This window comes from Schistocerca nitens, chromosome 7, assembly GCF_023898315.1.
Source record: "Schistocerca nitens isolate TAMUIC-IGC-003100 chromosome 7, iqSchNite1.1, whole genome shotgun sequence".
In the NCBI taxonomy this organism is placed as follows: Eukaryota; Metazoa; Arthropoda; class Insecta; order Orthoptera; family Acrididae; genus Schistocerca; species Schistocerca nitens.
This window is the reverse complement of record NC_064620.1, coordinates 188,492,401-188,508,185: the sequence shown is the minus strand read 5'-3', so window position 1 is coordinate 188,508,185 and position 15,785 is coordinate 188,492,401. Positions and strand designations below refer to the sequence as shown.

Below are 15,785 nucleotides of genomic sequence, written 5' to 3'. Positions count from 1 at the left end.
ACTTGATTATAGCCAGGCCTTACTTTCGATCGCAAATTCCTAGCAGTCGCAAACTGCGAGCTATTGCACAACTACGATTGTAACTACTTGCGCTCCGTGACAGCGAGTAAACTGAGAGCTTTTACACTGTCAGAATTGAATCGTAATCGACATGAGTGGCAGATATTGTAAACGGATGGTCTTAAAATTTAAGTCTCTGCGGGAACCGCATTTTTTGATGATTTAATAGGACGTGGACAATCTTTCCTGTTGTCTACTGGAGCGTCGATACTAACCGTGGAGTTATACGCCGTTCATCAAGCTATTCTGTACATAGTCGACTTACAAGTCAACGACATTCTGGTATCTACCGACTCGATGTGTGCCTCATTCTCTTTTATGAGGGCACACGAAGGAAAAACTGTTGTGGACACAGACCGCAACCTCAAAGACACACGGTCTTCAGCAACAGATTCCACTCTTGGTTTGTCAACTTAGCGCCAACGAGAAGTGAGGCTAAGAGACTAAGAGCAAGTCACATGAATCCTAATAAAACGAGACATTTGTTAAAATTAATTCCATCTGCAAGCTGTGATCCCTGCCTCATTGACGAGGACATTGCACATATATTCATCGAACGTGACAATACCCTCATCTAAGAACAATTACATTGCAAAATATTTTTAAAATTAAGGACTGTTTTTTATCTTAGCGTAACACTTAGTTCCATGACTAGGTCTGTTGCCAATTGTATTTGCCATTTCATTCGTCTCTGTAGAAGTGGACCTTAAAATTTGAGAATATCTCTAACTTTTAATGATGTACGTGATGGACGAGTAGTCCTCATACCCTGAAACCCCTGTTTAGAATCAAATGTTATTGTGCAGGGTTGTGAGCTATATTTCTTCCTATCAGTTGTTGGAATCAATCGTTGGAATACATGTTCCCATATTTTCGCAGCGGCCGGCCGCAGTGGCCGAACGGTTCCAGGCGCTTCAGTCTGGAACCGCGCGACCGCTACGGTCGCAGGTTCGAATCCTGCCTCGGGCATGGATGTGTGTGATGTATTTAGGTTACTTAGTTTTAAGTAGTACTGATGACATCAGATGTTAAGTTCCATAGTGCTCAGAGCCAGTTGAACCAGATGAACCAGTTGAAAAATCTTCTATGACGTCAACACGTAAACACGCTTCGGAACTCGGTATACTGAAGACAATAACGCGAGATCACACGAACAAAGACTTTCAGGTCAGACCCTTTCGACCGAAGATCGGAAACGATTTATCATGTTACAGACTGGAATGAGCGTGTTTTAGGGTGCTGTTCTTTCCTAACTCGATTTCTAAGTGCAGTGAACCGCGTCAAGATCAACTTTTCAGAAGAATGTGCCATTTATCACACCTCACTTACTAGAAATATTGTTGAATGAAAATCTCTCGGTGTGCATGCCGCGTCAATTCAGGATAAAACTCCAAACTTTCGACCACTACCTCCATGGCCGTCGTCAGGGCTAAAACTGACTGTCGTGAACTAGCGAGGCTCCCACTTGGATATGCAAAGGACGGCTTCTGATTGGCTGGCATACGTGATAGCAACAGCGATATGGCGCATAGTGAAGTGGTGCCCTGTACTTCCATAGATGTAGTTTCTATCCCGCGTTGCTTGCAGCGCCATCCCTTGAATCAGGAGGTAAAGTGCGGGAATGTTTTCTCTGCGATTTTTCTTTATCCAGTGCACTCTTCCAAGTGTTGCTAAGTGCATAGCCTTTGTCTCTGTTAAAGTTACTATCGCTCAGTCTAATTTCGACTGCTTCCCGGATCACAGAGTCCCAGTAATTCGATGCGTGGGCTATTACTCTGTTTCTTCAAATAAAATCTTATGCTTGTTAAGCAGGCTATGTTCAGCCACCGCTGATTTTTCCAAATACCTGTATTTCAGGTGGCGCTGGTGCTCGATGCAGCGGTCGGCAACGGTTCTTACAGACTGGCCCACGTAATTCTTGCCGCAGTCAGTTTTAGCTCTGACGACGACCATGGAGGTAGTGGTCGAAAGCTTGGAGTTTTATCCTGAATTGACGCGGCATGCACACCGAGAGATTTTCATTCAAGAAATACGTCGCGAAAGACTTCGTAGCCATAGAAATATTGTTGTTTGGGCCAAAGAAAATCGTCGTTACTTAGTCGAATTAGAAAGGAACCCGCTTCACTGAATTTTATGAGCAGCGATGACGCCATAGCGTCTACTTGGAGCATACTTACGTGAAGGGACTATGAATGGTGCAGATTATTTACACATGTTGCATAGTTAATAACTCAGCTTGAGGAAAGGGGCCTCACAGAACTCATATGGTTGCAGCAGGACGGAGCGCCTCCCCACTACGCTCTTGCAGTGCGCGAATTCCTAAATGAACACTTTCCATGGCGGTCGATAGGTTGTGGATCAGCAGCAACACCAGCTGCCTTAGAATGGCCGTCAAGAAGTCCTGCCCTCACCACACCTGATAACTCACTATGGGGAGTCATTAAAGCGCGCGTATTTGCATGTCGTTATGCACAAGCGAAGAACGCAGCATGTCATTCTCAATGGAGAGAAGTCTTCCGAAGTAAGAGTGAATTCAGGTGTGCCGCAGGGGAGTGTATATTGCTATTCACAATATACATAAATGACCTTGTGGATAACATCGGAATTTCACTGAGGCTTTTTGCGGATGATGCTGTGGTATATCGAGAGGTTGTAACAATGGAAAATTGTACTGAAATGCAGAAGGATCTGCAGCGAATTGACGCATGGTGCAGGGAATGGCAATTGAATCTCAATGTAGACAAGTGTAATGTGCTGCGAATACACAGAAAGAATTCTTTATCCATTGCAACTGGTCGGCTGTTTAGAATTTTATTACGTGAAACCGTTGCTGTTGTGCAGCTATGTTTAAAATACTAAAGATAGATCCCTTATCATTTTGCTACAAAATAGCAGGTCAGCAACTGGAAGCAGTTAATTCCATAAATTATCTGGGAGTACGCATTAGGAGTGATTTAAAATGGAATGATCATATAAAGTTGATCGTTGGTAAAGCAGATGCCAGACTGAGATTCATTGGAAGAATCCTAAGGAAATGCAATCCGAAAACAAAGGAAGTAGGTTACATACGCTTGTTCGCCCACTGCTTGAATACTGCTCAGCAGTGTGGGATCCGTACCAGATAGGGTTGATAGAAGAGATAGAGAAGATTCAACGGAGAGCAGCGCGCTTCGTTACAGGATCATTTAGTAATCGCGAAAGCGTTACGGAGATGATAGATGAACTCCAGTGGAAGAATCTGCAGGAGAGACGCTCAGTAGCTCGGTACGGGCTTTTGTTGAAGTTTCGAGAACATACCTTCACCGAAGAGTCAAGCAGTATATTGCTCCCTCCTACGCATATCTCGCGAAGAGACCATGAGGATAGAATCAGAGAGATTAGAGCCCACACAGAAGCTTATCGACAATCCTTCTTTCCACAAACAATACGAGACTGGAATAGAAGGGAGAACCGATAGAGGTAGTCAGGGTACCCTCCGCCACGCACCGTCGGGTGGCTTGCGGAGTATGGATGTAGATGTAGATGTAGAACTGTGCAGTGCTGTTGAGGATGCATTTCGCACTATAACACCGCTCATGCTCAAAAAATATGTTAAGAAGAACGTGGGGTGATCGTGACGGAACGTCATCGAGGAGATTTTGACGAAAAATAAGAGAACGACACCTACAAAAGTCGCTGCAGAACTGGATACCGCTTTCGCGAACCCTGTCGGCACCAAAACTACACGAATAGAGCTCCGGAAGCAGTAAATTGCAGGGTGAACGCGAATTCCGAAACCTCTCACCAGCCATGCAAATACGCATAAGAGGGAAACGTGGTGCTGAAGCCGAAAAACCTGAACTATGGAGCAATGGAAGAAAGCCATTTGTTCAGATGTCTCTTGTTGCACACTGTGTCCACCTTCTGACCTAGTCTATATCCTCAGAGTGAAACATGGCGGGATTCGGTGATGGTTTGGGCAGCAATATCGTGCTCTTCCATGGGATCCATGGTTACTTTGCAAGTCAAGAAGTATATGGCCATTTTGGCTCATCGGCTCCATCTCATGGTACAATGTTTGTTCCCCAATGGTGATATGGTGTTCCGAGACGACAGCGCCCTCTTCACACAGCTCACATCGTCCAGGACTGGTTTTGTCAGCACGAGGATGAATTACCGCATCTCCCATGTCCACTGCAGTCATCAGAGCTCAGTGTTATTGAGCCTTTTTGATCTACTTTCTAAAGAATGGTGCGTGATTGCTATCGACCTCCATAATCGTAACCTGATCTTGCCACTATTTTGCGGGAGGAATGGCATAAAATTCCCTTGAGAAACGTAAAGGATCTGTATTGATTCATTCCGAGACGCCTGGAAGCTGTTTTGAATGCCAACGGTTTTTCTGCACCGCATTAGGCTTGGTAATGTATTGAGTTTCCGGTGCTTCCATGTTTTTGCCCACCATCTGAATGTTTGACAATTTGAACCATTTCCTCTTGATTATACAGATATTAAAGCTATTGCGCTTATTTTAAAGGAAACTTAACTGTTGTACTAGTAATTGCGATGTGGAGAAAGATTGCGCGTGATTAATACTATAGTTTCCCAAGGATAAATGAAGATGAAAGAAACGGTACCAGAAAGTAAAAACTTTAGAATTTCATCCCTAAAAATATTTCAGAATGTGCCAGACCGCTAATTCGCTCCACGTCGTAGCTTCAAATTCGAAGTTTTTTGACAGATTATCACTTTGACGTACTAGGATGCCATTTTACAGTGTTGTCGCAGCATAATTTATTAAAGCAGAGACTCAGTAATGCGTTGAAGTGCAACTCAAAACGTATAAAGTACCTGGGGCAATTCGTTCTTTTCCTGTAGTTAAGCTGTGATCAATCCAAAGACTGATATGAACACAACAGTGCTCTCCCAGGCATTGTCCTGTTGGAGGCGGCATGCATTTACCTTCCTCCGACCTTTGAACTGACTTATCCACCAATTTATAGAGGGACCTACAGTTTAACGGTGTAATTCACCATTTTTTTCACATAAAAACATTGCCAGAGGTGAAACAGTTGATTAGTAACGGGTAAGAATCTTAGGACCGGCCGGCCAGTGTGGCCGAGCGGTTCTAGGCGCTCCAGCCTGGAATCGCGAGACCGGTACGGTCGCAGGTTCGAATCCTGCCTCGGGCATGGATGTGTGTGATGTCCTTAGGTTAGTTAGGTTTAAGTAGTTCTAAGTTCTAGGGGACTGATGACCTCAGATGTTAAGTCCCATAGTGCTCAGAGCCACTTGAACCATTTGAATCTTAGGACTGATCGGGGATCTAAACCAAGTGCTTATACTCCGGCACTTTACCACTGAGCCACCGAGCTAGTTCTATAACAATAAAAAGTAGCGACATCTAAGCTGTGTTACCTCTTATGACATGTCTCGAAACAACACATTTACATCATAAATTCAAAAAATGGCAATTTTATGCCTTGACTCACCATCCTCACTAGAAAAATTTCTGCGGACGCCCATGGTGTCCTAAATAAAATGATTGTACAGGGTGAGCCAGGTTAAGAGCGCTAAGGAATGTTCGTTCCAAATATTGGCTGCAAATTGTTAAGATGCCTACGAATCGAGCGTGCTACTTTAAAATGCGATATGTTTGTACTAGCGACTCACTAGCATTCAAAACCTGCAACGTGCTTACGGGAAGCCTTACGCTGCAACGTAATCACCTGACTTTGGAGGCTACGTATGTGAGTGACAAAACTTCAGTTATGCCCTTCTGATGCTCACTCCATACTGTCGGCGCGAAGTTGACGCTCGGCGCGGTGGCTGATGGGTGCGGTTGTAAATGGGAATATTGTGTATTTACTTTTGCATCGGACTCTACGTTCTCACAATAATTCTCTTTGAGATTTAGTGCTTGATGCATTCGTGTTAGATTTGTCACATCATGGTAGTACTGTATTTTGTTCTCATGTGTTGCAAAATTTTGCCGGCCGCGGTGGTCTAGCGGTTCTAGGCCCGCAGTCCGGAACCGCGCGACTGCTAACCATTTGCTCAGAACCATTTGAACCATTCGTTGTAAAATTTTAAGAAAACAGTGAAATTTCTATTTTTTTTATTTTCAAATTGTGTCTTATCCTTTTTAATATTTGAGACGGAGCTGAAGACAGGTTGTAATAGTCTGCGTACACTACTGTGAAAAACTATACTCTATTGGCTTTCCAAATGGCTCTGAGCACTATGGGACTTAACATCTGAGGTCATCAGTCCCCTAGAACTTACAACTACTTAAACCTAACTGACCTAAGGACGTCACACACATCCATGCCCTAGGCAGGATTCGAACCTGCGACCGTAGCAGTCGTGCGGTTCCGGACTGAAGCGCCTGGATGATGATTATTATTATTATTATTAGTGTTTTAGGGCGCACAACAGCGAGGTTATCAGCGCCCGTTCCCAAAAGTTCAATTCAGAGCCGAATTGTGAGAGAATGGGTATTGTTCAAATTGCAAGATTGGACACAGCACATCAAAACAGGGAGATAAAACTAAAAATAAAATAGCAGTACAAACAGGTAAAAATACTTAACGGTGGCTGAGTGACCACTTACAAATAATGGGTGACCAAACCACTGGACAGCACATTAAGACTTCAATCCCAATATTTTGGGAAGAAGGCCAGACATCACACAAAAACGTAAAACTCTAGCGACACTCGCCTCATTATTAGTTAAAAGAGAGGGTAGGTCTGGTGGGAAACTGAAATCTTCCCTCAAACCCGCATATAAAACACACTCAGTTAAAATATGTCGTATCGACAGCTGTGTCCCACATGTCTGACATGTTGGTGGCTCCTCACGACGTAACAGAAAACCATGTGTCAAAGGACAATGTCCTATTCTAAGCCGTGTAAGGGCTACTTCCTCAGCGCGTCGTTGTCGGAAGGAGGTGAGCCACGGTCGGACAGAATCCTTCACCGCTCGCAACTTAGTATCCCTCACTTCCAGCCACTGAGCCTCCCACCAACGCATGACCTTCCGAGTCACGAAAGACGTAATGGCCTGCAGGGGGACGGAACAGCGAGCAGGAGGTGGGATGGAGCAAGCCTCCTTGGCAGCCGCATCTGCAAGTTCATTTCCAGGAATCCCTATGTGCCCTGGAACCCAGCAGAAAATTACATCCTTACCCTGCTGTTGCAAGAGCAGGAGTGCGTCCTGCACCTCTTGCACCATCCGATCTGCTGGGTACATCTGTTCAAGAGCGTGTAGAGCACTTTGGGAATCGGAGCAGATGATGAATTTCGTGCCACGATGTCGGCGCATATGCTCTAGCTCTAATGCTTGCAGAATGGCAAACAGTTCTGCATAGTAAACTGAGAACTGCTCTGGGAGCCCTATCCGATGGACAGTATCGGGAAACACAGCAGAGCAGCCCATAAAATCCCCCTGTTTAGACCCATCCGTGTAAACAGTAATAAAATCGGAATGACGTTCTAAAATCTCAGTAAGTTTAATTTCAAAAAGGTGGTCCGGGGTACAATACTTCCTGTAAGCAGCCAGATCAAGAAGTAATCTTGGCCTTTGTAGTCGCCAGGGAGATCCCCTACTCCATCCCTGGTGGAGTACCTTAATGCCCTCCAGGTGTACTGACTCGAGACTCTCCTTTGCACGGATGCCAAACGGCTTTGTTGCCGCCGGACGGTGGCGGCTGGGAAAAAGTGTTGGACGCCAATGAAAGTGGATGGTTTAGTAACGCTCGCATCAAAAATGCCATTTTCGAAGTTTAAAATTGCTTCAACAGAGAGTGATACAAGTTTGCGCGCTATTTCCCCTCCCACCAAATCCTCATTTTTCCCACACAGAATCAATTTTAAAGTTTTTGGTCGAAACTATTTCACTTAAATAGTAGTTTATAAAACAACTGCAACTCGTCTGTACTCTGTGTTATTATCCTAACTCCCCCCGACAGGCTATGAAGGCCCAAAGGTACCGAGCGCTCGCCGAGTCATCCGCAGCCCATAGGCGTCACTGGATGCAGATATGGAGGGACATGTGGTCAGCACACCGCTCTCCCAGTCGTATGTCAGTTTACGAGACCGGAGCCACTACTTCTCGGTCAACTAGCTCCTCAGTTTGCCTCACAAGGGCTGAGTGCCTCCCGCTTGCCAACAGCGCTCGGCAGACCAGATGGTCGGTCACCCATCCAAGTGCTAGCCCAGCCCGACAGCGCTTAACTTTGGTGATCTGACGGGAAACTTTGAGAGGTTGTTCAGAGATTTTGGTATAAGGGAGCACGGCCTGTGGCGGCTCGTTACAAAGTATTGTACTGACAATAGTGCACAACAGTGCAAATGTCTCTCTTGTTTCCATTCGCTTACGGTATCTGCTGCTCTCTTTTACTCGTTACCATTAAGTTTGCATTAAAATCTGTTCGGTACTGCCCATGCGGTAGTTGAGAGTTAACAGTAATACCCAGAAGTACAATGGATAGGTTTACTGATTAAAAGTTGGCCGATATGTTTCTCGTGTATAGGATCGCGGAACGTAATGCAAGAGCGGCATAATGACGCTGTGTTGAACTATTCTCGCAGCGACGGCAACCACGTCACAGCACTTTTGCGTCTCAGTGTTGTTGCATTATTTTGTGCTGTATGTTGCATACTTCGGTTATTGCAACTTTCAGGCTCCTTCACTGTTGTGAAGGTATTTTTACAGAACCAGAGGTGATTCCGGTCACAAACCGAATAAATCGTAATTACATTATTATTCAGTAACAAGACGCTGAAGCCCATGGGTCCCTTATATCAAAATATTTAGAAGGTGTTCCTGAACCATCTCTGAAAATTTATCAGTGGAATTCTGGTTCACCCAGTACAATTGTTTTATTTAGGACACCACGGGAGTCCGCAGAAATTTTTCCAGTGGGGATGGTGAGTCAAGGCATAAAATTACCATTTTTGAATTTTTGATGTAAATGTTTTGATGTAAATGTGTTGTTTCAAGACATGTCATAAGAGCTAAATTTTATAGGTGACACAAAGACACTAATACCAGAGAAATGATGATTATCCACTCTGAATGTGAATAAAAAGTAGCTCCGTACTCCATATTCTGGGAGGGGGGGGGGGGGGGAGGGGGAGATTGTAAACTCCTGTGGAGAATGCTATAATGCAAAGATTAATTAGAATTTAACACATTGTTGATAGCGGGGACACTAGTGGCAGGGTACTAGCCTATTCGCGCACGAACGGAGAAAAACCCTACATAATTCGATTGAAATTATTTAAGGATATCGCGGATAATAAACATCTGGAAGGGGATTTTGATCCTGGGCCTCTCTGCCTTGATCACTAAACCAACTAGCTCGATCCACAACCTGTACAACATTTCTGATGGGCCGGCCGCGGTGACCGTGCGGTTCTAGGCGCTTCAGTCCGGAACCGCGCGACTGCTACGGTCGCAGGTTCGAATCCCGCCTCGGGCATGGATGTGTGTGATGTCCTTAGGTTAGTTAGGTTAAAGTAGTTCTAAGTTCTAGGGGACTGAGGACCTCAGATGTTAAGTCCCATAGTGCTCAGAGCCATTTCAATTCTGATGATTGTCATTTTAAAGGGACTTAACTACATGCCATTAGTTCCTCAATACCCTCATGACATTCGAAGAAGTGGATGGGATACACTTTTTCCAAAGGCTGTTGAGAGTTAGACAGGTCTATTTTCTTTTTTTTTTGCGATAATCAAAACGCTAACGTCTAAGAATGAAGAAATCACTATTTTCTAATCTTTTCTCGCAGAATATTTACGCAGTAAGTAATGTAAAGTAATTCAAACGTTGGTTTGAGCCGCACAGTCTTCTTCTTTCTTTGCCATTGCCTTGTCCCGCATCATGCGTATGGTCGGCAGGGTTATGTACGGATTTGGCATGGTTAATTTTAAGGGGTGACCGGATGAGCGTCCTGCTGCCACCCCCTACCCCCTGGGGCAGAGTAAGTATACCCCAGCAGTCCGGGTCTAATGCAAATCATGAAAGAGTGCGACTTTTGTTTCAAATGTCTGTGAGTCATGTAACTGAGGCGGGACGTGGGGACCAGCCCGGTACTCACCTAGTGGGATGTGCAAAACCGCCTAAAAACCACATCGAGGCTGGCTGGCACACCGGCCCCACATCGAGGCTGGCTGGCACACCGGCCCTCGTTGTTAAGCCGCCGGGCGGATTCGATCCGGGACCGGCGCGCCTACTCGAATCCAGGAAGCGCTCTCGGCTAACCTGGCAATCTATAAGATTATCCCCGTAGCTAGGGCACGTTACGCAAACCAATTTGCAGGTTGCCTGCCGAACGGTTTCTAGGGGCAACAAAAATTTTATTTTCAATTTTTCACGTAATAATGGACCGAAGTTAAAAACTTTTAATGCTGTCATAATCTAGTCATTAAGATATATAATCTGATGTTAAAAGTTTATCACAATAAAAAAAGCATTACACTTAGAAACTGTGTGTTTGTCTTGAGGCAATGTAACTGATGGCGTGCTAATGTCCGGACATTATTCATCCAATGTCTGAGGGCAATTAGCGACTTCCAAAAAACTTTACACTTAACGTCAATTCTTTTTGAAACTTTTTCCTAGCTGAGACACCCCAGAAAATGATGAAAAGAAAAAAAGTTTATCTTTTCCTATATTTTCGCTGTTCGTGCATCAGGCATGACACATCACACACTACGTTTTAATTTATTACTTCTTTACTAATAAGTATATTCGTAACACATGTTGGAGACAGCATCCACATATACCAATAAGTGGAACTGCAAAATTATATCACTGTACGACATATAATTCTGGAGAAATGTAGTCATAAACATTTAGATGCGTGTAAGCTACATAGCCTTTTCAGGCTTTTAAGACTTCATCACGCATGACCTTTTTATTTATTATTCTTTTGCACTAACTTTGGTAACGCACTTTGCAGGCGGTATCTGCATGTATCGCTGTACGAGTCTACAAAACCACATCACTGTACGACACACAGTTCAGCAGACATGACGTCATAAACGTTTAGAAGGGTGAACTATCTTGTACTTAAAATGGCGCGCAGAAAACATCAACATCCGCCGTGATATTTTAATTTATTACTCTGTTCGCAACACACTTTGTATACAGTATCTACACGTATCACTGAATGTACTTGCAAAACTATATCATTGTGCGACAAACATTTAGATAAGTGGTAAACTAGCTTTTTATTAAAACTGAGCTCAAATTACCCACTTTATATTCATACAGTGTTTCATAATGACAGCGTTTAGCAATTCTAACTAACTTTAAGCATAGCTTCAAAACCTTTCGTAAGCTTTTTCTCGCTTACTCGCTTAAAGCAAATATTTATCATATTACTCATTAATAATCATACGTTTGAAGGTGTTTTGTACATGGGAGCTCGATTCTTTAAAGTGCCGGGGGTTTACTGGTGCTTTACTAAGCTTCCTCCGATCAATGACTTGATTTCCCTACTCTCTTGTGTGGGGGGTGATGGAGGGGGGGGGAGGAGCAACTGTTTAATAGGGACTCTTAACGACGACGCAGTTCTCACGTTAGGAAATCATTGTCAGAGGTGAAAGAAGTAATAGAGTGTTATATCAAAATTTCAGTTTCCCCTCATCTGTCATATCCTTTCCAAACTCTACTGAGGTTCTCCTGTGTAGCTGGATTTCAATAGTCACTTTTACTTATTTCCAGCCCAATTGCTATTTTCCACAATGCATGACTTTCCTCTCCAAGTCGATCCTTTTCTTGCCTTATTCGGTATATGAATTTTTGACGTAGCGTGGAACAGATGATCAGAAATCAGCCCATTAGGAAATTGCGTAAAAAACACCATATATAAAACGGCTTTTGCTTCTCATCACTCAACACAATAAAGAAATTTTTCATCAAAATATATAGCTACGGACAAACATGCAACTTAGTGATTCAGAGTTCACGGAGAGAAAGATATGCCAACACACGTTGAGAAACTTTCTGAATGAGTGTATTGTCCCATCGAGTTACGTCAATATATACCAAAATCTAGTTAAGACTGTTTAATCCAATCTGAGACAGCTAAGTACCCTGCCCAACGATTTCGGTAGTTTTAAAAATAAAGGCATAATTGAAAGCAAAAAAGACTTTTCTTAAAAATATAAGCCTCGTTTGAGTTTAGAATTAACAATTTATGCCTGTTATAAGCAAGTGAAATACAAAGAAAATTAGTAATATCCTCATCTTACTAAGTTCTTTGACAGCAGCAAGCGATAATCTACAGACAGAACTTCAAGCACATTGCTTCGTTCAGCAGACAATGAAAATGAAAATGAAAATGTAGGTGAAATTTATCTGTATCTCACCTTAAATTCGTCAGTGTTAATCATTTTAAGCCATTTCTCGGGCTTTATTCGTAAGGATTTTATGAGATAATTCATGATGAAGTCAAGCCGGGGATCGAATTCATCTTCTTCTTCTTGTTGCGCCTGCGCCATTTTACAGAGAGTGTGCTACGGGCTCAATTAATTATAATGTGCTACACTCTCTAAAATATGTGCTGGTGAATTAAAGTAGTATTGCTGCACGTTGCAGCAAAAAAGTAATATTTTCTTATTTCTGTAATCTGATGATCACATATTTCAACTTTAGTGTCAACGAGTACATCAGAAACAAAATAAGTGCGATTTCTGTTGTGACATGGAGCAAAACACAGAAATGAGATGATTGAATTTCTGTGCTGAAGCCCTAAATTAGAATATATTACTCTTGATATTGTTATTTAAGAAACGCCAATACTTTCACTTTTATAGTATAGTTTAGGTTTATTGGTTACTTTGTTTCAAGCTATTTTACAAACAATTAATATTATTATTAAGAGCTGCTACCCAAATTGGCGATTAATTCAAAAATAAAATAGCAAAGAGTTACATTTCGTTCTGCATCACATTTAGAATTGATAGTTGTCAGACCCAAACTCAACAGATGGCATCGTAAATCCCTTGTTGTGAATTCAAATATTACATGAGTGATTTACTTTTGTTATACTGAGAAAGATAATCTTAAAATATTTGTGATTGTGAGAACGTTCTTGTTAGCCATGGTTTTTCTCTGTCATCCTTCCGAATCCGCCCGTGAGGGAAGCCAACATTATATTTCTGTTACACGAATTAACGAGTTAAAAAACGTGTTATCAAAGTTTCAGCGGAGACGAGTGTAATTTTGTAGTAGTGCTAGTTGCGTTGCCCGGCAACCGCTGTAGGCCTACAATATATCATGTTTACTAATATGGAGGATCTGAGGAATGAATTTCTTATAACCGAGAAAACCTACTATTTACTAAGGGAGCAAGAACGTAGAAAATTCTGAAGTAGTTTTCCCTTAAGTGAACCACGTTAGCTGTTTTGCCATTAACTTGAAAGAATCTCTGTCGTTCGATATAAGATTTCAGATTGAAGAAATTATCTTCTTATTTTTTTTTTAAAGTGAGCTGTCAAATACGGATGTGTCATGTGTACATCATCTTGGAAACTGCATAAAATTAACTTTCGAAACAACTTAAAATTGATAGTTAAAACAGTTACTTGTTATTGTTGTCTTCAGTCCGAAGACTGGTTTGATGCAGCTCTCCATGCTACTCTATCTTGTACGAGCCTCTTCATCTCAGAATATTTGAGCCTATATCTCTCTGAATCTGCTTACTGCACTTCTCTCTTGGTCTCCCTCTAAGATTTTTACCCCCCCCCCCCCACATCCCTCCAGTACTAAATAGGTGATGTCTTGATGTCGCAGACTGTGAACTATCAATCGATACGTACCTCACCATTAGTTACGTCATCTACCCATCTATCATTCAACATTCTTCTCTAGCTCCATACCTCGGAAGGTTCTACTTTTTTTGTCTAAACTGTTTATCATCCATGTTTCACTTCCATACATGGCTACACTCCAGGCAAATATTTCCAGAAAAGACTTCCTAGCACTTAAATCCATATTCGATGTTAAAAAATTTCTTTTCTCCAAAAAATGCTTTTCTTTCCATTGCCAGTCTAGGTTTTGTATTCTCTCTACCTCGGCCATCAATAGTTATTTTGGTGCCAAAATAGCGAAACTCATGCATTATTTGAAGTGGCTCGTTTCCTAATCTAAATGCCTTAGCATCACCTAATTTAATTCGACTACATTCCATTAGCCTTGTTTTGCTTATGTTGATGTTCGTCTTATATCCTCCTTTCAAGACAATTTCCAATCTGTTCAACTGCTCTTCCATGTCCTTTGCTGTCTCTGACAGAATTACAATATCATCGGCAAACCTCAAAGTTTTTTTCCCTGAACTGTAATTCATACCCCAATTTTTTCCTTTACTGCTATTTCAATATACAAATTGAAAAACATTGGGGATAGGCTACAACCCTGACTTACCCTTCTCAACCACTGCTCCCCTCTAATGTCCCTCGACTCTTTATATCTGCCGTCTGGTTTCTGTACAAGTTGTAAGTAGCATTTCACTCCCTGTATTTTACCCCGGCTACCCCCAGAATTTCGAAGGGAGCATTGCAGCCAACACGGTCAAAAGTTTTCTGTAAGTCTAGATATGCTATAAACGTACGTTTGCCTTTATTTAACCCATCTTCTAAAATAAGTCGTAGAGTCAGATTGCATCGCGTGTTCCTAGATTTCTCTGGAATCCAAACTGATCTTCCCAGAAGTCAGCTTCTACCAGTTTTTCCATTATTCTGTAAAGAATTCGTGTTAGTGACTTATTGAACTGATAGTTCGGTAATTTTCACTCCCGCCAGCAATTGCTTTCTGTGGAATCTTAATTGTTACATTCTTCTCGAAGTCTGAGGGCATTTCGCCTGTTTCATACATCTTGCACACCAGATGGAAGAGTTTTGCTATGGCTGGGCTGGCTCTTCCAAGACTACTAGTAGTTTTGACGAATATCGTCTACTCCCGGCGCCTTGTTTCGGCTTCCACTGCCGCTCCTTAATTTCAATACACTCAGTAAACGACAACCTATTCTCTGTAGTTAAGGTCTAATACCGCGTGTCTAATACCGTGGGTACGGTTGAGGAAGCAAAGGAGTAGTACAACAGTTGTACACATGTCATGAGTTTTGTTTGTGGTCATCGAGATACAATAGTACCCAACAAAAAATGTTGGGTACATCAACGGTATGTACCTATCTGATATGTCTGTTAACCTATTTGCCGATAGACTCCGCATATGGTGCAACTGTGTCGTTCCCTGTAGTGATGTGATGTGGACAGCGAACGGCAGCGTTGCTATGATACATAACACGTAGTTCCTGCACGTCAGTTACTTCGTGACATTGAAGTGTGCACATCGCTAGTATGGCTCCACGAGTGGAGATATCCATAGGAAAACGTGCTGCAATTGTAACACTTACCCAAGCAGGTTTATCTATTCGCCAAATAGCGAAACAGTGTAGTGTGTCTATAGGGGGGAATGCAATAGACCCTTCACCGCCAGAAGACAACAAGTAGCAATAAGAACATACCACGATCAGGACGATCTCGTAAAACAACTAAAAGTGATGATAAATATATCAGAATTACCAGTAAGAGAAATAGATTCAAAACAGCACCCCAAATTCTTGTAGAATTGGTAGAAGTGAACACGACAAAAATATCTGTTGCAACAGTAAAAAGGAGACTGACTGAAGCCGGCTTGAAATGCTGTGTCACAGCAGGAAAACCCATTATAA

General features: G+C 42.5%; 1 protein-coding gene across 1 annotated transcript in view; it reads right to left on the bottom strand.

The window, feature by feature from the left end:
* LOC126195528 (dynein beta chain, ciliary-like) overlaps positions 1-12,552 on the bottom strand; it is a 930,907-nt gene extending 918,355 nt beyond the window's left edge. The window contains exon 1 of the mRNA XM_049934154.1: positions 12,421-12,552. Within this exon, the coding sequence (XP_049790111.1) occupies positions 12,421-12,552 (132 nt within the window). The remainder of the gene's footprint in view (positions 1-12,420) is intronic.
* Positions 12,553-15,785: the final 3,233 nt, after the last annotated feature.